The sequence below is a fragment of the Chroicocephalus ridibundus genome, chromosome 9 (genome assembly GCF_963924245.1).
Source record: "Chroicocephalus ridibundus chromosome 9, bChrRid1.1, whole genome shotgun sequence".
Classification (NCBI taxonomy): Eukaryota; Metazoa; Chordata; class Aves; order Charadriiformes; family Laridae; genus Chroicocephalus; species Chroicocephalus ridibundus.
This window is the reverse complement of record NC_086292.1, coordinates 48,512,147-48,537,837: the sequence shown is the minus strand read 5'-3', so window position 1 is coordinate 48,537,837 and position 25,691 is coordinate 48,512,147. Positions and strand designations below refer to the sequence as shown.

At 41.8% G+C, this 25,691-nt stretch overlaps 1 protein-coding gene across 3 annotated transcripts in view; it reads right to left on the bottom strand.

The window, feature by feature from the left end:
• Positions 1 to 25,691, bottom strand: part of MAP2K5 (mitogen-activated protein kinase kinase 5) — a 141,509-nt gene that overhangs the window by 76,108 nt on the left and 39,710 nt on the right. For all 3 annotated transcript variants that reach the window (XM_063346221.1, XM_063346222.1, XM_063346223.1), the window contains 5 exons: positions 19,249 to 19,288; positions 13,057 to 13,125; positions 12,876 to 12,957; positions 8,820 to 8,881; positions 2,462 to 2,510 (listed from right to left, as the gene is read on the bottom strand). In XM_063346221.1, the coding sequence (XP_063202291.1) occupies positions 2,462 to 2,510; positions 8,820 to 8,881; positions 12,876 to 12,957; positions 13,057 to 13,125; positions 19,249 to 19,288 (302 nt within the window). The remainder of the gene's footprint in view (positions 1 to 2,461; positions 2,511 to 8,819; positions 8,882 to 12,875; positions 12,958 to 13,056; positions 13,126 to 19,248; positions 19,289 to 25,691) is intronic.

Genomic DNA, 25,691 nt, shown 5'->3' with positions numbered 1-25,691 from the left:
ATTCCATGCTCTACTCACAAACTGCTGGTTGCCGCGCTGCCTTACACACCTTCTTCACGATGACTGCTTCTCTTCTCCACCTTCGTTATCACCACGGTGGAAATTCTTGACTTCTTAGCCTACGCGAGCCTTCCTGCATGGTCTGCTTTACGTGCGGCAGCAAGGCAGTCAGGGTGACACCGTCTTTCGTGTCCCTCCGACACTTTAAAACCAGTCGAGAGCTGAGGGAGATTACTGGGAGAAACAGGCATCTTCCTTGCTTTGTATTACTCTGCATCCATTTTTAAGATATAGAAGTACGCACACATGTTCTGTATCTTAAAAATGGGTACAGAGTAATACTGAAAACCAATCCCTTGAGGAAACTCTGCTGGATGCTGGAACGCCAGTTGTCCCCTCCATGGCATTTTGCAGTGCTGTTCTCACCTTGGTCAGTCCAAGGCCAGAAACATCCGAAGTGCGATGAAAAATCAGTTTCTGCGCTTTTCTTTAGACCGTAGCAAGGACCGTACATAATTCATCAAAAACTCAGAGCTGCTCTTCAATCAAGGCAATGAAACCCATGCAGAAAGGGAGATTCATTTTTACCGAGAAAGCAAAAATCGCACCCGGGTTCTAAATTTACAGCAGAAGAGCAACAAAATGCTAGTTATAGTATTCATCCCTGACCACAATGCTCTCTCCAAATCACTTCCAGTAGGTGGCCAGAATCTTTAATGAAAAAATTCAAAATGAAAAAAAATTTTCAAATCTGCTTTTTCTTTTTGAGCGTTACTGGCAAAGACCACGTAGCCTATACAGAGTGACACCCAGCCATGGACGTTCCAGCTGCTTTTTCTTTTATATTTATTCCGACAATCGCTGTGGCAGCTCTGGCATCTAGTCTGCTCACCCTCTTCCTGAGAACGGATGGAGCTGATAAATCTCTGCGTCTGGCAACATCCAGGCTAGTAGGTGAAATGTTTAAACCATCATCAGACACGAAGCCTCCTTGGTAACCTGTATCCGCACCAAGCTGGCCATGGACTCTGGGTTATTTCTGTTCTTTTAATCCAGCCTAGGGTCAAATACACCAGCAGCCGTAGCATTTCACACCCCCTCTAATCAGGGGTAACAAAGCCTGTGCTGTCACATCAGAGCGATCTCCCAGCGAGGAGATGCTGTGAGACCAAGGAGGAATTGAAGCCGATGTCCCGTTGCACAGCTGCTCGCTGGGCCATTACACAAAGGAAGGATCAGTCACTTCCTCCACTACAAGCTCTCCGCAAAAGCCTGAGGACAGTCGGAGCCTAAGCTCTAAGGAGGGGCAGGACCTCAATACCTACCGGGAACCAGCGTTTCCCATTCGCTTGTTCTCCCCACTCAGCGCAGAGATTTCTGGATGACTCCAGAGGTGCCCGACGCCTTGCACCGTTCGCAGCAGGACGCTGGAGGCCGAACCCAGGCACTGCTCACCACCTCGCCAGACCCTCGCACCTACCTCCTCTCAGCCACGCCAGAACTAGGCACCACCCCAGAAGAAGTATCCTTACCTATTTGGTTTGCAACTTAAAATTTTCTACGTGTCTCTCTACTTTACTCTTCTCTTTCAATCACAAATGATGGCGGTTACTGCACGCTCCAACTGTGCACACGGATGGAGCAGATGGGTTAAATTAAACAGTATTGTTAGCAACATTAGGAACCAGAGCAGTTACTTTCAGACACTTTAGAAACATTATAAATGTAATGAGTTTCTCTTTTTTTTCTTTTGGGGTTGGTGGGGGTGGGGGGTTAGGGGGAAAGGCTTCTTTGTTCTTCCAACAGCATTTTCCACTGTTTCCAGAACTGACACTGTTTTTGAAAGTTCTGGTATACCTGAATTAACTTACCGCAACAGATAAGTTTTTAACAAAATGTAACATTAAAAAGCAAGAAATGAATGACAAGTTTAAAAAAATACAGATTAGCTTCAGGAAGGAGAATAAGCAGCAAAACCCAAAAATGGCTTCTGTCCAAGCAGGTTTGAAGTTTCTTTAACTATTCATGACCACGTTAGAGGACAGCGGACCACAGTTTTAGAGATCTGAGACCAGCAACGCTTGTGGCCGTCACATGAGATTTCTGAAGCACATAAGAAAATTAATTATCTATATTCTATTTTCAATACTAGTCAAACATCTGATTTTCCTTGCTGATTTTTCCACTGGGCACCTGTTTGTAACTCTAAGCTTCTAAATCTCTATAAAATTAATTTCCTTCTTTAGTCTTTGTCTTCGTAGGGGAGGAGGGAGGGCAATAAAAGGGAAAAGCAGTAAAAATATTTTATCAGAAAATCTGCAAAGCTAATGAGTAAGATTCATTCTGCATTACTCCACTGGAATAAACCCAGATGTTAGCATGGTCTACTGTCTCTAGAAAGTGTTGTTAAAATAAAATAATACGTTATTTCATTGCAAAACAGAAAACATCTGTTACTCACCTCTGTGTAAAATCTTTAGACTCCATAAATAGGTAAGGCCTTTCACAACCTGAATTTAAAAAAGAAAAAGCAACATCACATATTAAAGATTCCTGGTAAGAAACACTACGCACCTCAGCTGGCGTGAGGCACTAAAGATCCGAGTTCCAGCGAAGAACGGAGCCAGGACCACGAAAGGGGGAGACAAAGCGTCCCTTCCAAATTGCTGCCGGACCCACATGAACCCCTGCAGACCAACAGGTTCTTTCAGAACACAGGAATAAGCTTCTTCCCAGGATCGGTAAGCTGAAGTCAGTTGAGCTTATACTGAAACCCTTTAGGCATTTCAATGTATTTTTAATTCATCTATCTTCGTTGGGGTGTCAAAAATCATGAAAGACAAAGTACGTAATGATCTGTCTTCTTACAACAAAAGCGACACAGTGAAATCAAAGGCCAGATAACAACAAAACCTCTTTAGCTTCTTCCACTTCATCCTCCTTTTCCCTTTCTTTCCATTCGGTGCATCTGTCTTTTTCCTCCGTTACTTCCCATGCTTTTACTTACTCAATGCGAATGCCGGACATTTCTTCTTGAACCGTGCAAACTGTCCTATTCATTACACTCCTCATCCTGGACCAAACACAAACCTTACTGTATTCCATAGCCCCAGAAGATACCATTGGCACCCCTAAAAGATAAGAACTGGGGCAGACTTTGGCCTGCTATTTCAGAACTTGCTCCTTCCACTAGCTAAACTGTTAAAAGCAAATTTAAAAACCTCTCACTCCAGTACTACATTGGAGTGCCTTACGTATGGGATGCACTGTAATGAAAATTCGTAGGAGACGCATTTGTAGTATGAACGCAGGTACCTTTCCCAAAACAACAACCCGTGACACCTCCTTACACAGAATCCGTACGCACAGCTCTTTCAGATCTGGCAAGACCACCGCGGGATCCAACTGCTACTCTGTTTATTTTCTATGCACAATATCATCATCCTCGCCCCAAATTCAACAAGCCGTTCAGTCAACTCGCTAAGAAAGCGGTTGGACACTACAAGTTATCCTCTCTGCAGATTTTGTTTCTGTGAAGTAATTAACCCCCAATACCTCTTGCATTTTTCACACTGTAATTTTTTCCCTAGATTTACTACTTTTACAGGCCCAGAGAACTAACAAGACTTAACACGCTTATTGCTACTTCTGCCTCCTTTTTACCCAAAGCACCTCTGCCGCCTCAGTCAGCTTCTTCAATAGAGCAAATCTTTTTTACAAAGTTTCCATCTATGAGATGACATCTCATTCATTTTCTGGAGATGCTCTTTGTGCATCTCCAGACCAATAAAGCATTTCCGATGTTTGCAAAGTTGTTCTCAGAGAACACAATTACATTCTTTTCATTGTCCGAACAGACCAAAATGAAATTACGTCTGTTGCAGTGGTCAAGCAGAAGTGATCAAAATACTACACAGCCCCAAAGCAGACAGCACAGTAATTGTCAGCCTTCCTATTGGATTAGAAAAATAATTTTAAAATTTATGCTGTCACCAAAAACAATGTCAGTGGAATCCGAATCTCTTTTGTAAAGCAAATAATGATTTCGGATCCCCAGTAAATTACTCCAGGTGGCAATTCCTCCGTGGTAAACTCGCACTCCGTACCCAACCATCTCACGGCCTCAGATGGTAATTACCTGTAACAAAAGGCCTTAGTCAAATTCTGCATGCCCAGCGGTGTGGCCTTGTTCACGTTAGCCTTTCAAAAAGCAAAACAGGGGAATTCTACTTACGCGGCATTTTGACATAAGAAGAAGAAAAAAAAAAATAATATTGATGCAAAAATAAAGGGAGTGCAATATTTCAGGCTTCCTCCGTTGCTGAAAGTGATTCTGAGAATAGTAAGCTGCTTTGATTATTAAATGTATATTTAGACTATTTAAAATATTTTAAATTGTTATGAAATTATTTAATTCATGTTAAAGCATGTATTCATAGAAAAAAGGAAACGTTTCCTACGGGAAAGATATCAACATCTGTGAGTTATTAAACAGCTTTATTATGGAATGTGCTGAATAAGCAGTTATAAAAGACATGATATTTAAAAAACTCTCACATTCAGATCCTCTCGGCATCAGTGTACAAAGAAATTAAAAGAGTTTTTCCCTTTATCCTGGGCTGCAAATATGCACACACGAGCCCCCAAAATGGACTAACCTAGCGTAAAGTACCCTGATTCACTTACCTTGCATTTGCCTATTAGGGAAAGACTCTTAAGTATTAAATATTATTCTAAAACGGTGCTGGAAGAGAGTATCTTTTGATTGAACATCTAGCAGGAATTATTGGTATTCAGTAAAGTAGGTTTTACAACAATGACTTGACAAAGCCTTGACACAAAAAGTACTTCTACCTGCTGTCAATCACTCACTCTCTTGACAGTTCAAGTGCACATCCTTTCAGGGAGAACTTCAATCAACATTAGCACTCAAAATACAGTGCACAATGTCACCGCGTCAGAAATTGAAGTGAAAATAAATGTGTGAAGTGGCAATCAAAGGTAGAACAGGTTTTACATCGGCAGACCCGAGTACGTACACATCGGTGTGGAAACAGGAGCGACCACAGCATCACTTTGGGGTTCCCAAGATAAACTTTCCCTTTGGAAAAACACACCAGCCCTTCACACAAATAAAGAACACAAGGAAGAAGAGAGATTCCCCCTTCTCGCTGACACTGTCTCATACAGGCAACCAGGATGAATTTTATGACGAAGTCAGAGATCCCTCCAGCTTCTTGGGGACCCAAGTCTCAGACAACTCTACCTCTCTCCCACTGCTTTGTCCTGTCCCTGGAAAAACAGTGCTTCTCCCCAAATGCTTTCCTCCTTTAAGGATTTCTTTTCATTGCCTTGCTTTATTTTCAGCATTCCGTCTTTCAGGCTCAAACCTCCCCTCCGCCCTTTACTCAAAAAAATAACCAAGAGAGAAGAGTATCGCACCTGACAATAGATTCCTGATATTTCAGCCTGAAAGCCAATTGTCCACCACAATTAGTGGCGATCACTTCTTCAACGGGAAACGGGTAACAAGAACGCAGAAGAACACTACGATGTAAAGACTACATACACTCTACGTGACTCTGTGGCAACCAGTTTAATTCTCAGCAGATAAGGGCTCACATCAGAAAAAAATACAGTGGCAGTTGCCATGATCAGAAAATGCCCGATTGTCTCCGCAGACAAAACTCTCCTCTGGTTCCTGCCAAATCATGAGAAAGTGTGATTGGGAGGGGAGCGTACAAGAGAGCAAGACCATTCATGCCCATTAAGCAGTGCACTGCAGGTATCTGAGAAGCATTTGTAGTGGTATTTCAAGGAAATGAGTAGCAACATAGTCCCATCCTTGTGGCTACAGAAGTCAGGGTTGTCAGGAAAGAGATGCCTCTCTCAGGTAGCTCAGCCCCAGCCTGTGGAGATCAAAGAGTGCAAGGAAAGGACCCTGGGTACGACTCGGAGTTTAATTGAGTAAGTAAAGCGCAGGGACACCATGCTCCCTTTGCCATGCCGTGTTGAGCAGACACAGAACTTGTTCTAGACCAGCTGGAATTTCCTGCGCCTTTCATGCTCATTGCTGTGAGTAGGACAATTGTTTTCAAGGGTTGTCAGCCCACCGCTTTTCATGATGATTGAATTTGTAAAACAGGAAAGGAAGCAAGAAAATCACCAAGTCGGAGCGAGAGGAATGCTGGGATGCTGCTAAATGTCTCTACCTGCCTGCATCATTTTCCTCTGGAAATGCTTGCACTTAAAAACTTCTACAAATACAACAAAAAGGTATTCTAATTAACAGATGTGCAGGTCACACATATTATTAAGCAGCTTCAATAGACCAATGCATTGTACATATCTCAGGAGAATAAAAGACAAATGACTCAAGTGTACACGGTGCAAGAAAGGTAGAAAGAAAACATACAGACTGGAAAAAGAACAAAAAGAGAGACCATGGACGCTCAGATTTTGTCCACAAAATCCATGCATGCGAGCTCTAGCTTTTGTTTGACATCCTCCTTCTCCTCAGCACACGAACAGAAATCCTCCAGGCTTTGGGTAATCTTCACAAGCTGTTCGGGGTGGGGATTACGGTGTCTGTGTACAGCAGCACTTGGCAAAAAAGGTGCCCCAACCCACAAAACGGGCTGCTGGGCTCTACTGAAATGTCAGACACCAAGATGCAGGGTAGCCATTTGTGAAGACTTAAAGGAGCCATTCCTGCTGTCACTGATAAATTATAGGGAAAACAAAGGCTTTCACTGCCTCCTTCCAACAAGTCTGCCATGCCAATTGAGCAAAAAACCAGCACCAGAGCAGAGGAAGCTGCCAGTGCCGGTTCAGCCTCAGCGCACACCTTCTGTTACGGAGAAGCAGGAGAAAGGGACGAGTTCCTTCTCTGAAGGCTCCTTTGTTCACCTCTTCTCTGACCCCCTGCACCGCAGTGGGCATGGTACAGGTTGCTAAAGCAGCAAACAAAATAACTAGGAAAAGTTAAATATCAGCTCACCGTCCATGTCAGGGAGTCATGCTCACTAACTAACAGATTTGTAAAAAGATGACCCTGCAGGTGAACAAAAAAACGTATATAAAGACATAAAAGATGGGGCTGCAGGACCACCGTTATGGATAAGTGAAAAATTGGAAGAGAACACCTGCAGAATACCAAGCCAAGTGGGCTATGGAGGATGGGGGAGAGGAGAGACAAAAACAAGTAAGGAAACGATACGGTAAGTTAGTGTGGATGTATTAAATACACAATATGAAGCGACATAAGGAAAAGGAGAAGGAAGAAGCATCTGAAGAAATGCTTGAAGGTCCATCCCAGTATTATTACACTATACACATGCTATTTAGCATCAGGAATACGAGGACACTGTGAGCAACTTATCATTCATTGCTCCATAGGAAAGAAAAGATGAAACGTTTTTACTCTGAACTAAAGGTGAAAAGCATTCAAATTCCATAAGAAACGCCTAAGCTATATAATGAGCAGATTTGAAGCTACTTAGAGGAAACAGCATCAGAGAAGGATGTTCATCACCCTGGGCAGGCCACACAAATTAAGAGAAAGTAGAGCTGTGAATTACAATGAACAGAGACTAAATAGCTGCCTGTGTTGGATTAAAGGATTTAAATTGTCAGCTTGATGTATAATGAATGTGAAAACCCAGCACTTAATTAAATGGCACATGATAGAATAACTTTGTTATGCTTTAAACCGCTTAAGTTATCAAAGTATTCCTTATATTTAGCAATTGTTTAGCAGCATCTCTCTCCCTTGTGAGATCCACTAAGGCATTGGTCATTTACCCTGTGTTCAGCTGTGGCAAAGTACACAACTTTTTTTTTTGTTGTTGTTGTTGCTCTGTAGTCTGAGTTTTCAATCACAGCTGGTGAATTTCTAGCAACGCAGTCACTGAATGCTGCGGAGACACAATGATGGGCTACCAGGTGCTCTGAGGATCCCACTGCCAGCTCCTTGTTCCCAAACTGAGTCGACACCGGGGACTGATAGCTCTTCCTAGATCACACCTCCCCTAAAATCACTGTTAGGTCTTCAGCCGTGCCCGCTCACGCATGAAGGGTCCCAGCACAGGGGTGAGAGCGCAGCCTGTCCCCAGGCAGCCGTTGTCAGGCCTGGCTTGTGCCAAGTGAAAACTACAACCTCCTCCTTATTTGCCTTAAGGAGTACATCTGCCACAGGGGACGACCGCAAATGTGTTCTGCCATTGCATTTTGGTAACAGGAACCGACTTAACTTTTTCAACCTGGGAAGCAAATCTAATTGAGGTACTTTGTACAGAACGAGGACAATTAGAACGGAAATTACACATGAGAATCAGCAGAAGCAGCAGCCAAGGGATCACCATAAGGGCAAGGACAGGGCTTCTGAATCACTTTTGGAAGAAACCATATAGCACAGAAGGACTTAAAGGCTAAATAAAGGCGATTAAGTGGACTGCTCTATCCTACAAGGGCTGATACAAAGAAACACGGCCACAGAGTTCTCCAGAAAATTCATAGTTTTGTTTTTTTTTTTTCTTATCTCATTCAGTTTATCCCATCCATTCACACTTCGTGAGCCTCCAGCAACTCCTGTGCTGGTCACTCAGAAGGAAGGCTTCCTTAACCCCGCTGTCCTTGCGCACACAGGATGGTTAGGAAGAGCATGAGATAGGAAGGACCCTCCCTTTTACACAGACACGCAGAGGACACGGGTCCTGGAGATGACTCAGTGTCCCAAAGGGCCAGGTGCACACTCAAATCAGAGATGTGTTACACGCACAATCAAAAACTGGAAAACAAAAAGTAAAAAAAGTACTTACAGCCACTGCTATTCTTCCGAGGACATGTTCTGGAATTTTTCTATAAACATCCAAAGAACCCCCTGCAGGGACAAACAAAACGTGCTTAGGTAATGCAAAATGAAACACTGCCCTAGATTTGAAGTCACAAGGGTTTTCTAGGCCCTGGTTATTAATAAAAACACCATCAATGATGTAACAATAAGCGTGTCAGAAATAACTGACCTTAAAAACCTACCAAACTCTGAATAAACACATGAAAGAGTACTCAGGTCTCTCCTCACCCACGTTACTTATTTCTGCTTGCAGCATTAATACTAAAACTCCTTTTAGAAAACCTCCCAGTCACAGGACAGAACATCAAAACCGGAGAACTCAAAACCACCAGGCTTGGAGTAACTTCTCAGGAATAACAGCGTCATCCCAAAAAGCAACAGTAGACTTCAAAATCTCAAGTTTCCTAACCTTGTCCCCAAAACCCGGTGCTAACATTACATGGCATCCCATACAATCCTTAAAGCCAGCTTCCTCCCCATGATCAAACCAGTGGAAGTTTGGTTGAGCATTGTGGACTGTGTCCACACCGATGGCTAAAAATGAAAGACAAGGAGCTCCTGGGCAAGCAGGTAAGTTTTGCCAGTAAACTCCAGCATGGGACAAAAGTCATTGTCTGGCATAATCCTGCGCAGCCAGCGTCCTGGTTTGAGGACAAGACCACGCCAGCCAGCATCGTGCATTCGTGGGGAAAGCGAGAAACCCAAGTCCCTCTAATGGCCCTACAGACATTCCCAAGGGACTGGGGAGGATTCTTTCCCTTGTCTTCTGCAAAGCAGATTCATGACCAAACCAGCCTTCAAAATGTCCCTGGGGTGAAATACAAATTCTTCAGCAAGACCGGAAATTTAAAATTGAGAATTAAAAATATCCAAGTGTAATGGAAGAAAAAAAATAAATAAAGAATAAGCAAATTCCCATTAGCTTGCAAGAATGCGTTGTCTCATTCAAGGCTTAAGGCTCTCAGAAGCGCTCAGCACTGATCTAACTGTGCTCTCAGCGTAGCGTGTGGATTTTACTGATGACACCACTGGGAAAAGTTAGGCCAATACTCAGCAATTAAGAAAACTACACCTTGTACATTCCTTATGGTTCATTTTTTAAAAGTAGAAAGTCATTCATTCTGAAATGCTGCAATCCAAAGAAGTCACAAGGTCCTTATATTCCAGTCTTCAGCCTTAACTGTACAACAGCTCTTATTTACGCTACACTACTTATTCTACTGATGGGGGTTTTGTGGTAGTTGTTGGTTTTTTCCCCCTTGTTTTCCTCATGATCTCTACTGTCAGAAATACGGCGTTTGTCTTCACTGATGTTGCTCTGATTCCAGGTCATTGAAACTACTCTTTGTTCATTAAGTGTAATCTTTCGACTCACATTGTCCATATTGCCTGTGGATTATAATGAACCTCAGTTTTAAAAGTTAAATACTATTTAATAGAAATAAGAGGATGAAGCATCACAGAAACCAACTGCTCATTACAACAGCCAAACAGAAGGCAATCATACGGCCGGTGGTTCCTGCTAATGCTTATAACTCATCCTTAAATTTTGGACAAATAGAAGACCTATTTTCATACAGCAAACTGCTAAGTCTTGCTATTGGAGACGTCACTAAAGGTAGTGCTGTTTGAAAAATGAAGGAAAGTATCTTTTTGCAAACAATCGGGGAAACCTGCCATTCTTCTACGGAGAAAAAATTCTGTAGCAGACAACAGTTCCAAATCTAAATATATAATGTTGGCTCCCAGATCTATGCGTAGACATCTAGGTACAGTCTGATAACCTGCACCTCGCCCTGCTTTTAAGGGGAATTTAGTGGGTGCTCAGCAGTTTCAAGGAAAAGAGGTGACACCATAAGTAAAAGGCAACAGTACATTTCACCATCTTTCTTTACAAGAACATAATCTTTATTACCAATATAAAAGGGCAAAGATTAGAAAGCCTCATTTCACTTCTCCGTCGATCTTTAAGATCAGCTGGCAGGTGGGAGGGTGATCCAGGTCAGTTCCACCTCGGTATTTTGATATTTTCAGACTTGGAGTTATTTGGCTTTTTCCTGCTTGCAGCTGCCAGGAAAGACCCACGGTGGTACTATACGTGCACCCCTAAGCCAGGAGTATCCCAAAAGACGCAGATCCACCTCTGTCTCGGTAATCTCAAAAGGAAACACCTATGTTTTGTAATATGGTACAGGATATAACTGGGCAAAGAGAGTCACGGGATATGGATTTAGAAAGTGTTATAGACTGGCCTAAGGCAGTCAAAAGGGTTAAAAATTTGCCAAGGTTAAAGCTGTTTATCTACAGGATGAGAAAGTATTTTTGTATTGTCTTTACCTGCATCCCTACACATAAAAATTAAAGGTCTGGAGGGGGGGGGGGAAAAGGCAAGGTCCCTTTATTTGCATTTTGTTCTTCCTTTAAATGATTGCTGTTGCTTTCTGCCAGAAGGAGCGCACAACATGAGGCAGACCAGAGGTCATCTCCAGTATAATTCCAAGTAATTTGTGCATGGTCAGTAAACACCATCGTTGGGCAACATCATGAAGGATGCGTACCCTAAAGGCTTAAATATTTTCAAACAAGAATTCAGAACTGCAAGCATTTATGTCCATCATTTAAAAAAAAAAAAATAAATTTGGAATTAGCAAGAGCATACATACTCCAGGCAGATGCATGTTTTGGCATGAGCAGATGCTTCCTTACTGCATGTGGCTCCTGCTTAGCACAGGCTTGTGAGTCTGAGTGCAATTGCAAGGACAGAACAGAGAAATGGCTTATAGTCACACAGCATGAGAACAGCAAAGGATTTCACTCGTGGGCTTTGCTGACTAAATGTAAGGCTCTTTCATCAAATATGGAAAATCTGAGAGAATACTCACACTCGGAAATGGGGCACAGAGATCAGTGGGACAGAGGTAGTAAGTGTAAAAAGAGAGAAATAACAGTAATAACAGACCATTTTAACAGGGAGAAAACAAAATGCACCATAAAACCCTAAAGGACTTTATTCGTGGTCCCTATCAGAAAGAAAGAAGCTACTCAACGATGCTTAACGGTACACTTTTGGCTTTGGAAATTTTTCCTGCCAGAAAGCCCTCCCTCCACAGTAAATTATTTGTGAGAGCCTTACTTCTTTATATCCAGCTTAACCCAACCTCTGTGAAAAACCTGGGTAGGGCATAAAACGCTGGCTCATAAGGAAATCCTGGAGAGAGTAACACACTATTGCTTGTAACAACATGACGTTAAAAGTTGAACGCTGCGAAGGGGCTTCTTGCGCACGAGACACAAGGGGACTGCATCTGTCGTGAGACACGCTCTCAACGTTGATACACAGAGGGCAGCAATGATTATAAATTGCCGTAATCAGTACACTTTTCCTGCCTTTTCTCCAAGAATGCTACGCAGTACAAGATTTCCAAGCAAAGCACTAATACATGTCCATAATGACAGCGGCATCAGACTGTGGGGAAGGGGACACTGTTGGTCTGAAGACTGGCATTGGGGGAAACAGGAGTACACCCAAAAAGAAACTCAGCGCGGCACTGCTAAACAGCTGCGTTAGAAAATAATTCCTTCTCTTGCAATTAAGAGACGATTTCCACTGAAAACACATAGGACATTGGGTTAATAGATTTCTTTAAAAGAAAATCTGTTTTGGCTATCAAAACAGTAAAAGTGAGGAACAGCTGTTTTGTCAGCGAGGACAGATTGTATGGAAGACTCAAATATCAAACCACAAATTAAGCTAGCATTTATTTCTCTTCTATTTACATTTTCAATAAAAGTAAGCGAAGTTACACTCAGGAAAACACAGCGTACCACGGAGAATATAACACCATCTCAATGCTAACCCATTTTTTTAAAAAAAAAAACACCTACCTGCAAAGTTATTAATACTTTACATTTTCAAGTCATACTATGCATTTTGCTCCATTCTGGAAAAGCACATCTTTGTTGTGATTCTCCCATTTACATGCTTAGCAATTAAAAGCACAACACTAGATAAGCAACTCACCATCCATGAACTCTGTACACAATGAAATTCTGTTTTCTACAAAAAAAGCACCATAAAATCCTATGATATACGATGAGTCACACTGGAAAAAGAAAAGAAAAAAAAAAAAGAGAAGCCTGTTTTAAAATTTGCTGTAAGAAGATTATAAGGAAGAATAATCAAAATGAGAAAATTTATATACCTTATAAAGAATTTCTAACTCCGACATTATCTGCTTCTGGAGTTCCAGTGTTATATCTAAGGGTATGACCTAAAATACAAACAATGGACGTATGTTTAGCACTGACAGAAAAAGTAAGTGAACGATTCAAAATTAACGAAAAAGTGTATTGGTTATCCTTAAGTGAGGAAAGGAAAGAGAGGAATAGGTGGTGAGAATATTTTAACAGAGCGATGGGCAAAGGAAGAAAACGGAAATGAAAGGACAGACTTATTTACTTTTAAAAGTCAGCTACGAGTTAACTAAGTTAAACAGCCAATTTTATCCAGGAAATGTCACAAGGCTTGTGGTTTAAGGACTTGACGAGGAGACGAGTCCGAAGCTGAAGACAAGCCCCACACGTAACGTGAAGCGCAGGCCGGGTAGAGCTGCAGGTTGGTCAACTCCGAGTTGCTGCTCAGTCACCCAAGGTGCCACCACCCCCCAGGTCCTGCTCGGCACAGCCCCCTCCGCCTCTGCCCGGCGCCCGTTCTCCTCGCTACAGACACGTCTTGCAAAAAAGCCTGGAGGGCCGTGGCCCCGGCAGGCCTTGCTGAACGGCCCACGTTCGCTCTCGGGGCTAAGTAAGTACTGCAGTATTGGAAGGATCTCTGGATGTCTCAGTGGCGCCCTAAAGGAGCGTCTCTAACCACCACTCTTACAGTTTCATTCATATTTACGCCCTTTCTTACGTAAATTCCTAACATTGCATGAAACATGGAAAACGGTTAAATATACAGGAAAAAATGCAGATGGGAGCAGATGGTCCAGACGCTTAGGTACGCGTCACCAAAGCATTCCTCAAAACAACCACAAAAAACCTGACTCCGAGCGCTCAGCCGCTCACTGTCACGCTTTTCTCCCGCTCCCTCCATCTATGTCCTCGTTGTTCAGCATTTTGGGCCAGGCTGCCAACCAGGACTAACGTACCGAGCGCTGCAGTGAAGGTGGGGTGCAGTGACTGGAGTTTATAGGTTTTCCGGATTTTCAAGACAGACCCTCTTAATACGGACGCTGGTTCCGACAGAACCAGCACTGAAAATCAATTTGAACAGACAATTCTTTGCCATGATTACTCGAAGACTTGCACGCTCAGTTGCTAAGTACTACTACATAAACCAAAATGGACTCCAAATGCATTTCGCCAAGCTCAGTGTGCTACCACGCAATATTTCACAGTTTAATACTTTAAGCTAAAGGGAAACAAAATCTAGTTAGTTTGCAGAATTAGCAGAATAGATATTATAGGCTGCACATACTGCTGACGAAACAAAATACAGAGAGACCATTTCCAAACACACGCATTTTACAGTATCAAAATCTGTCTAAAAGAAAAAACAGTAACCTGTTTCTATCAAGAGTTTGCTTTAGGGTTATTTATAAAAGCTGTCAGTAAACTGAATTGTAAGTGTAATACAGGGCTGCCAAGAAACGTTTAACACACTTGTCTAGATCAATAATCATTTGCCAACAATATTCACTTACATTTTTCCAGCGTGAAAAACTTAAAATAATTTGCCGGAGTACCATCAGTTTAACCCACTGAATATTAAGAGAATTTAATCTTGTCAACAGTATAAAATTAAAATTTTACCTCAGTAAATTCTACTCAACAGTGAGAAATTCCCCTGCCTCGGTCACTGTGAAGGCTCCGGCGCCCTGAACGATGACTAGTTAGCACGATCAGCGTCAGATACATCACCGACATCCAATCAACCAAGACCCGGCATGAAGAAAGGTCTCCGGCTGATTTGCATTAACTATAATTACATACAGACCCTGCATCCTAATAGTGAGGATAACCTGGAAAAGCAGAGCAACCCTCTTTACAAGCGTTCAGGATACTGCAGAGTAGAGCACGTACAGAAACGTACCGCACCCGTACGGTAAGCGTACGTCACCACAAAGTAAATTAGGAGAGATCACCATCTCACTTTCTCCGGATAACTATTGTACAGAAGTGTTTTCGTCCATCTTAACACTTGTGGCTTGTGTGCCTTAGAACATCGGAGAGACACCCATCCGATGGCAAGGTTGGAAGAACCTTATGTTATTTACAGCATTGAAATGGGGGCAGAAAGGGGAAATAAAAAAAAATAAAAATCAAATACCTATACAGCACTGCCTTAATCTGCTCTTGTACTCTCCATGGTCATACTCCTTTTGTATAAAATTTCTAAGCGTATTTAGAAAATGAAGTTTGTATGGGTGAAACAACTTTTAGGAATATGTGAGGCAAACGTGTTAAGCATGGGCTGGAACAGCATTAAAGCAAGAAACCCACCCCCCCCACCATCCCCTCCTCAAACCCATTGCTGCCAAGGACAAAGCTGTGAACAAGGATTTGGCTGCAACGTCCACAACTGTGGTAAGGAACACAGGTTCCTTCCTTTTGAAAGGTAAGGAGGTAAGGAACCTCCACAGGTTCCACAACACAGGTAAGGAAATGAGATGGAACATCAGACAAATGGCACCTTTGGAAAGAACTTTGTCGTAAAAAAAAAAAAATAATAATAAAAAAAATCACTGTTATTTTACTGGAATTATTGAGAGCAGAAAAGCAAAACCCAATTCATCCGGCATAAAATACCACGCAGTGTTCAACACGTGCGGGAGTGGAGTTTCTTATCAAGTTTGCAACAGAAGGTACAAGAGAAGCCGGAGGAGCAGAGGAGGTGGGGAGGTGCCCAGCTGCTCCTGCCACCCCGCCAAGGGGGAATCGCGCCGCAGGGACGACCAGAAGAGAGGGGGCCAAGGGCAGCCTGGGCTGGCCGGGGAAAAGGGGCTGGTTGCCCAGCTCCAGCGCCTGCCCCCATTTCAAAACTAGTGCAAACGGCGCCTCACAGGTAGAGCTGGAGAAGGATCCTAGACAAGAGGGGCATTTTTTATTCCATTTTTTAAAATTTAAATGGCATGGCGGGCCTCTGGGATTCAGCAAGGGGCTCCAAGCACTCCTGCACAGCTTCCTTACCAAGTTCCTGCCTAAAATATAGCAATCTTTGAATCGCTTAGCAAGCTTATAACACACGTGAACTCAACATACCTAACGTTTCAAGTGAAAAGGGTTAATTGTTAAAAGAGGAATACCTGAGCATATTTCCTCTGCTCCGCACTACACCTCCAGGACAAATAAGGATGAGTTGTCAAGTTAAATACAAGCAGTCAAGTGACTGAATTATAATTTACTCTGTGCTCAATTTAAATTAGTGTGAGGCTATTAAAATATACAGTATAAATACGGCAATTCATCACAAGCTGTCATGGATGACTTCATCTATTTGCTGGAGTGGCATACGTTCCACTAAAGGGAACGAGAGCAAAATCACAGGTCAAATTAAGCTGCTATTCTGTTTTAATTCACTTATTTAATCCGTGGCGACATAATTGTCTTTTACAGTATGTACAACTCAAAGGAAATTTGGGAGTATTATAGTCAGTATACAAATGATTAATCAAATGGTCCATTTAAATGCTAGCTTAAGAGCAGCAGAAACTAAAAGCAGCTGAAGAATGGCAATCAGCCAGCGCACGCTCAAATTTTTCATTCGGATTTTTCCCTCTAATTAGAAAAAAGTTACCTTTGAAAAAAAAAATCTATTAAACCCTCTGCATGCTGTAAAGGTTACATAAAATATGCAATGACGTAGCTTTGGTCTATAACATAGGTATTAGCATTGGTTTGTTTTCCTGTTCAATATATTTGCAAGATTACGGACTAGCTGAAAGCATTTTAATCAACAGGTTTTCGGAATGTTATCTTGTCCTATCAAATCTGTATATTATCAGGAAAAAAAAGCCCCCAAAACCGCAGAACTCCGCTTTCAGGGATCCACCCAGTGATGTTCCTATTAGCGTGGTAACCCGCTGTCAAAACACTTGATCCGCGTGACGATCCTGTCAAAACGCCGGCATTACCGTCTGCTTTTTATTGCTGGCTATGCTGAGCCATAGGCGTGTTAAGTAATTTTCTTAATAGCGCAAGCCGGCACGATCACGATCATTCCAAGTTTCCTGACCTCCAGCTTGTGAGCACGTTATTTTGAACTACGATAACACACACGTGTTGATGTAATATTTCTTCTGAAATCACACTAAAAAACCAACCAACCGTAATGGAGAGTGACAGGACCACCACGAGTAGCATCTACAAGAGAACGCGGTTTCCCAAATCTTCAGGATGCTAATTTTCCACGAGGACTAACCGAACCCGCGGACTCTAAGGGAAACAAGGAGGTGAAGTTGCTGGGGGGAAAAGGCTTCTTGCCACAGGGAGGTGATTTCAATTAACCTTGCAAAGGGTGAACTCATTTCCCCTCCTGCCTGTGGGATTTTTCTCTTGCTCCACCTCCTCTCCAGGCAGGTTCCGAGGGCACCCCCGGCCCCACGGCAGCCGTGCCAGCGCCGCGCACAACCGGCGCAGGAGACGCTCTCTGTAGAGCTTGAAAAAGATCATTTGAGGCAGTAGCGTAGTAGGTACCAGGGAAAAGCAGCATCCTTACACAACCCCAGCATTTAAGGGAAGAGCTTGTTCACTTTCACATTGAAAGCTGTAATTAGTAATATTTTAATATTTAACTTCCTGTACTTTTGTGCCTGTTACAACTCAGAGAATTCCTGTCTAACTGCTCATGACAGCTTTAGGAATGACAGATACCACTTGAAAAGACTTTTTCAAAATGACTTATTTCAAAAACTTTTTCAAGTGATGTTTGTATTACACATAATTAGTTATTTGGATGTTATTTCAATTTCCATGTTTTCCACATAGAGAGAATCATTGCCAATCCAGCAGTAAGCATTTGCTTTTCTTCAATTCCTTGGAAAGTCAGAAGATTTTCCCCTAGTGGGGTGAAGGGATTTATGTGATCCCCAGGAAAGCTGAAACACGGGCAGAATCTCCTTTCAGTAAATTGTATCTACTGGAACCACAAGACGATCTGAGCACAAATCTGAAAGGTTCCCATATATGAAAATATTGCCTGGTAATTATAAATGCTTCATTTGAAGCCTCAGTGTAATCTTACATCTTTAAATTCCATTTAACAGCAATTCTGCTTGCAGCAACCAGCTCCCATCACTCCTCGTGCCCTCCTCTCCCACCCTCACATTCTTTCAGTTTAACTCAACTTCACCAGTATTTAATGATTAAAGAAAGAAAGGAGACAAAAAGTCCATTTTAGAGTCTTCTAAGTAATTATTCCATAAATCACATATTTAAAATATAACATTTTTTTAGATTGCAAACTATTAATTGAAATTGTATGAATGCAATAATTAATGTTTTGCAAAAGTCTCTACTGCTTTGAGTTTAACAAAATCCCCAAATTTTAAAAAAAAAGTTTGCTATATTAAAAAGGGGCGTATTTCAAAATTTTTGTATAGATTAACTGTATTAATAATTTATTTTAAAATTTAATTTAACAAATTACGTACGAGAGTTGGCTTACTGTTGTCAGAGTTGCACTATTAGTTTGCCACAGTCTTAACCGAAGTTCAGGTAAGACTGGCACTGACCTGAGCACACTGCAGGACACAGCGTCACTGCAAAGAACGCTAACAAGGGGAAAAAAAAAAGCCAAATCCCTTGGATAAAAAAAAAAAAAAACCAAAAAAAAACAATCAGGGGGAAAGGGACATTAAAATAAACAAACCTGGTAAAACCACAAGATCTCCTAGGAAAACAGAATATTATCCCAAAGTAAACAGGGAAATTCTCTTTATTTAAAAATGAGGTTGCAGAGGCCACTCAAGAATTTGCCCTTGGGGACAGCCTGGCATCGGCAGAGAAAGGCACAGACGGACACCCTGCGCCCTTTCCGCCCCTGCTCCTGCGACGCCGGGGTCCAGGACGGGGAAGCGGCATCTCTGCCAGTCGCTGGAGAGGCACAAACCACAACGGCACTGGGACACGTCCCTGTAACCCCCTGGGAAGACATGGTGGCACCTACACACGGTGCCAAGCAATTCCCGGGGGGCGAAACCTGGATTCTGGGAACTCGGTGCTCGTTTGGAATTACTAGATTTATGGACTGTGGTTTTTCCTGCATAAACACTGTGGACTTTAACGCTACAAAATAAATTGAGATCTAACAATCAGAGGGAGGGGAAGGAAACCAAGGTCAAGAAAGAACAGGGAGAAAGAAAGAGAGAAAGAAAATTACTGTAATATCTTACCTTTACTGCTAGTATTTTTCCACTAGGGACATGATATGCCCTGCATGAGGGAAAAAATTAAATAACTTGAGATCACATAAAATTACCTCTATACATATGTGCAACATGTATACACTAATTTCACAGAAAAATGACTTGGAGCTAATACGTTCTACGTTAAACCAATTTTATACAGCATTTTTAAAGAGACTGATGAAAACCATCGATCAAAAGAATATACTTACAATGAAACCATTTAGCAGGTTTTAACATCTGCATGTTTTGTATAAAACCTACACACTGAAGACTCCCGTACAGTGTATGATATGAATTTATCCGCTTTCACATTTTCTTTTAACGCAATACAATTACAGCATATTTATTGTTCACAATCTTCATGTAAAACAAGGTTTATCACACAAGTTCGCCCATTCTAAGGGTATTTTCAGTGGTAAGGCAGCGATACACAGCTATATCAATTAAAGTGAAGTAAACCAGGTAACGCTAATTCTTTACCGTAACCTAAGGACCCCCGGAAAATGTTAGTGGAATGAACTTTCTGCATTTGTATTTAATATTAGGGTGTGTGCGTGCATATAATGTTAGAAAGCATTATTGTTAATGCTCACGTGTACCCAAAATAATTTTCCACAGTATTTCAAGAGCAGTTTGTCTTAATTTCTGAAGACAAATATTTACAATTGGCTATTTAACAATGGCTCGTGTATGCCTAACCACGACCTCGTAAGAAAATAAAAAGGTAGGCGAAAAAAAGTGTCTACTAAAAATCCAATGTAATTTTGCATAAAAACAAAACCATTAAAGGTTTTCCTCTTCACTAGTTTTATTGTCTCATACTGATTTATGATACTATGCACAGTAATGTCGTATATGTGGCACTAACTTTAAAGAATTATAATATTTTACCACTATATACCTCTAGCAATTATTACTGAAGAAGAAAGGCTTTAATAGGGTTTTTTTTTTGCACGCAAAATCATACATAGTACAAGGCGAGACCGTTGTTTAATCTTATTTATAACTGAGTGCTTCTATAATTTCTGCTAATAGCTTGGAAGTTTCTAAAAACTTCACCTTAATTTAATAACTCATGGAAAAACATTTACGTAACCGAGTGGCACGAGCTTTTAGGATGAAACACGGTTTAAAAAGGCACACTAAAAATCAGTGTTACTTAATATCAGGACAACACGCAAAAAGCCAAACCGTCAGCCGAAGCTGTGGCAGACCGGTGGCTGAACGCACAATCAATGAATCCAGGGGAGGAAACGAGCTCTGCTGTAACTATGGATGAATCAACAGTGGCAAAACATTATGGACTTAAGATGAGCAGAAATGATAAGAAAATGAACAGGTTGAGATAGCATGCTTAACGTCTGTTAGCTTAATATGTACTGTGCCGGACAGTTTGGCAACTTAATTAGCTTGTCAAGAAAGCTGATCTTTTTTCCATAAGAGAGATCTCCTGTTTCCAAGTGAATTAAAAGGGAAGACTTGATTATTTAATTATGATGCACGCTAATTCATCCGTGGAAGTTTGGGTTAAATTTCCAGCAGAGGGCAGATACCTGGTTTGGTTTACAGAGCACTGACAGTACCAATTTAACATTTAATTATCGCTGAGAACTGGATCACAAAGGAGATACCATGCCCATGGGTAGAGCGTGTCCAGTGGCTCTGCAAATGCCGTGCTACCGGGGAGGAACGGAATTTGTTTACTCCAGGCTGATCCGGCATCTCCATTGTCCTGACCTTCCCCAACACAATAACTGTAAAGTGATTAATGAAGTTTGAATAGGAGCTTTGGTTACACCAAAAGACAACCGTACACCTCCGTAGTGCTTTAATTAACAGCTAACACTTCAAATTAGTCTGTAGTTGCTACAGTAATTACCCGTTCCAATGAGTGTGTAGGGAAAACGTTTTTGTTAGATATTATGTAGAACTGTAAGTTGGAATTGATCATTTTGGTTACAGTCAGCACAGCTAAAGCCTGAAGATTTAGTACCTTTATGTAGCTTCAGAAGGATGCACTAAAAAAACCCCACAGAGTAACGTGCACAGCATGAAGAAAAAACACACTTTTTGTGCGTACTGCACCCCTCAGTAAGTCTACGGGTGTCTACGAGGAGATGAAACTAATATTCATACTCTGTGAGTAATGTGAAGTCTCATCTCAAGGTCAACTCTCACAGATTTCAGTGTCACCTCCAAAAGTAAGTAAACATCATCGTAGAACCAGATCATTAAATGAGGCAAAGTAGCAAAAATGCAAAAGGTTCCTCAGCAACGCGCCACATTTCAGTGAACACACACTTAAAAATCTTCCAGGATGGTTGGCAAATGATGTCGCCTAATAAACAGCTACAACAACAACAACAACAACAACTCTTCTTGCTAGGAAACCGCACTGAGCGGTGCCTAACAGTAAAGACAAGTGGATGTTAAAGACGAGTGAAAACAGTTGCTAAATAGCTGCTGAAGTACTTAAAGACAAATGTAAAGAGCAGAAATTAAATGCACTGAAATGCAAAATATTCAAGGAAAACGCTGCTTTGACGTTTTTCAAAATTTCATTCCTTGCAGAAACCAGCTCTGGGAAAACAAGTTCATTTTTTCTGCTCTTTTTTGCGGGGGTTTGGTTTTGGTTTGATTTTTGACCCGTTGCAAAAGCTCTAACGCATAATTGAGAAGAGGCGGCTGTAAATCATTTACTGTTAGGGAGAAATCGAAGGGACACAGAGAGCCAACCACTGCAATGAGAAGTTTAAAAAGTCATGTTGAACACTTGATGCCAGCATCAACTGTTAAAAATATAAAAGCTAGTATTTAAGTTCTGTTGCAGTCGGCCAACTGCAGGAAGCTGGTTCCGACGTGCATTCCCCCTTCCCTCTCGGCCTCTTAGTTAAACTGGGAATTTATAGGACAAATGCCATGGCACGGACTGCTCTTCTTCCTCTCTGGAAAGGAAATTCCTAACACATATCAGGACAAATTAAGAATACATTCTTATGCAGGGCCTGATCTAGATCCCACCCAGGTTAGTTGGAGAACTGCATCTACCACAAGCTTGATGTATTATTATTATTTTATGGACAAACTAATGGAAATGCTATGACATTAATAACAACTTTTTCCACTACTAAAAATACTTTTTAGGTACATATTGAAAAATACTGAAACAGTATTTATTAGAATAGTAGAAAAAAATAAACACAACAGCAATCAGATATTTCATTTGGTGCCCAATTTCTGCACATAAAGGAACTGTAATTCTAGCATGCGGCACCCAACTAATTTTTAATTTTATTTTAAAATAGACAGTTGTTAGCTATAGTAGCCACAGCATTTCATGTCTGAGGATAATGATTAAAGTTATTAAAAAAAAAAGCGCAGAGTTCAGAAATCCATTTTGGGACACCAATCTTACAAGATGATGCATTCTTTTCAAATTCACCAAAGCCTGACCGAACATAGTTGCTGTGTGTCTGCGAGAAGACAAGATAGTACACAAAGTTGTAGAGATCTTAAGCTGATCTCCGCTGACATCTTCAAAGTGAAGAGTAAAGGCCAGTGGTTGAAAATTGTATCTTAGTCTCAGAATACATATGGGATACAAGAAAATTCTTCATGCAAGCAAACTGTTCTTTCTTGATGCTCAAAAGTATATTTTAGTTCCTATGTCCAACACAGATAGGGGACCAACTCTGCGCTCCACTGAGTAACCAATTTAACAATCGCCAGATGAGGAGACCGCTGATGAACAGAACGTAGAAAGAAGCGCGGCCCTTAACATTAGCAGTGCCTGGTGCAGGGACCAAGCGAAGAGATTGTTGCTGAATTAGAACTAAGTTTTAATAACTCAGACTGATAAATGAAAAAAATTCATATAGATTTCACAAAAGGGGGAAGAAATCTTCAGGGAGGATGGAGAAAAGGAAGTATTAACTTTCAGATCTCCTCAGAAAAAAATATATTCCAGCTACAAAGGCAGCGTGGTACAAAACACTGGATGAGCTCCAAGAAAAGGGAAAAAACAGAGCAAGAAAGCTGGAAGCTGGATAGGGAGAAGGTGAGTTTTAGAGGGCCTTTTCCCCCCGCCCCGGCACACTGAGCTAACGCGAGATGGGGGATGCAGCTGCCATCTCCTTTTGGGAAGTTCTCCCAGGGAACACGCACAGCACGTGATGAGGAGAGGTTGGCTTAAAGCTGCCCCGTGTTGTATAAGAAAAGGACAGGCAGACTTCAACCACCGCGTATTTTGAAACATTCCCACCGGGGAAAACAAATTTAAATCTCTTCCTTCACATTCCCACTGGAGTTCGTTACTCTGAGCCCCCTACATCCATTACAATGAACAGCTTCTAAGCAAGACTGGCACAGTTGTGTCAAATATTTTATTAACCTTGACTATTAACCATATCCCTAGACATTTAAAGCCCTGAAGGGAGCCAAGCGCTTTAGCATAATTTTGCCTCCTCTCCTCAGAAAAATCGAGAGTGCCCCTCAGGGAGCGCCGCAAAGGCAGCTTGCCCAGCTCCGTGGCAAAAGCTGGGTTATTCCGGGGAATAAGAAAGACGGAGTGAGCAAGCGCGCACTCTGCTTGAACAAAGCCCTCCAGCTAAGCCGGAAAAAACTTCTGATGGACTACCGAGTACGGCGTGTGCATCCCCTTGTGTTCCAGAAAATAAAAATCAATATCATGGAAAACTAGAATAGGGCTTTGGGGGAACTGCCAACTCCTCGGCATCTCCCCCCCCCACATACAAGATGTGTTTCTACAGGAAAGCAAATTAAAAAACGAAAGTGTCAGAAGCAGCTGGCTGCTGTTTTAAAAAGAAAAGGAAGAAAAAGGTAACTGAATTTCACCTTGCCTGCTTTGTTCTTCCTGAGGTCTACTGCAATGAAAACGAGAGGAGAAATGTAGATATTTTTGCTCAATCCTCTTTATGGAATAAACCATATCCCATCCTAATATTTAATGCTAAAAAATTCAGACACTGAATATAGTGAGTTTCTACTCACTTAGTTCAACAGTAAAACAAACAAAACCAACCAAGCAGAACATGCACAAGCTTCTTAATAAATAGCTTAAGAGTCAAAAAAAAATTTCTGCCTCTTTCAACTTGCTCAGTCTCACAATTTTATATTCTCCCTGTGAGAAGTTTTACCTAAGAGCACCATGGGGAGCTGCATTACTTGCTGTCATTGCGGTATAATTTCTTCCAGGGCAAACAAAGAATTAACTTCAGGTTTCAACATTCCAGCACTCAAGAGAAACAGCAATTTTCAATTTGTTTCCTCATTTTTAGTTGTAAAGCATTTGCCCGCATACAAGTGACTTAAGGACGGTCACGTCAGAAACACGGACTTCGCATGCAAAGATCCCTGAGCTTTCTCAAACGGCTTTTCCAAACACCTACAATAACTTGCGCTACAAACTAAGTTTACTAGTACCTGAAAACTCAAAATAAATGCAGCCTCTTCCTAGAAGCAAAACTTCATTAAAATTATTATACCATGCTCCTTCACGCTGATGCAAAAAGCGCTGCAGAAGCCTGCAGCAGCCTACCACGCAGAAGATCCTGCTTCCCATCTGTTCACTCTGGTCACCAGGATATATTTTTCTATTTTTGCCCCCAATAGCCGTGGAAACAATTTCTAATCAATAAGATATTCCTTGGCAAGACCAAATGATTCAAGGGAAAGCCATGACCTGTCTGCTATGCCAATGAGTCAGCCCCTTCCCTTCCTAGAAATATAACTAGCATCAGCAAATATGACAAAATGATATACTGACAGTAGCGTTCCATTAGCGACGTGACTGCAGGACGCAGGGATGCAATGCTCCCCTCTGCTCCAGGTACCACAGAAACTTACGGCTAGTGCCACAAGCTCGGATCTGCTGGAGCTTTACTGGCTCACACAAGGTCTTGGTGCGTCACTCTGCTAAACCTTAGACAAAAGGGTGGCTGAAAGGGGCCTCTGCAGACCATCTAATCCAACCTCCCTCTTGAAGTGGGACTGTAGCAGCGAAGGAGTTCAGCCATGGCTTTGCCCAGCTCTTGACTAAAAGCCCCAAGGATGGAGATGCCCCTGCCACTCCCATGCCCTGTTAGAGCGCTGCACCATCTTACTCGCAAAGAGGTTTCCCCTAATGTCCAATACGAACTTCCCAAAGTGGCAACCTGGGGCCACCAAGTAAAAATAAAATGAAAGATTTCAGGTTCTCTCTCCCCAATACATTTCCTTCTGCTTCATACCTTGGTATGTATTCATTACACACATTTGTTAAAGACATCAAGACATCCCGTCACTCCACAAGAATCACAAATACTGTCCCGTTTCCCATACCTGTACCTGCAGCACTGCACTGATAACTGGAGGAGGTGCTCCAGACATCCTCCTCACTCGACGTACACAATAACGCACACGAAAGGTCT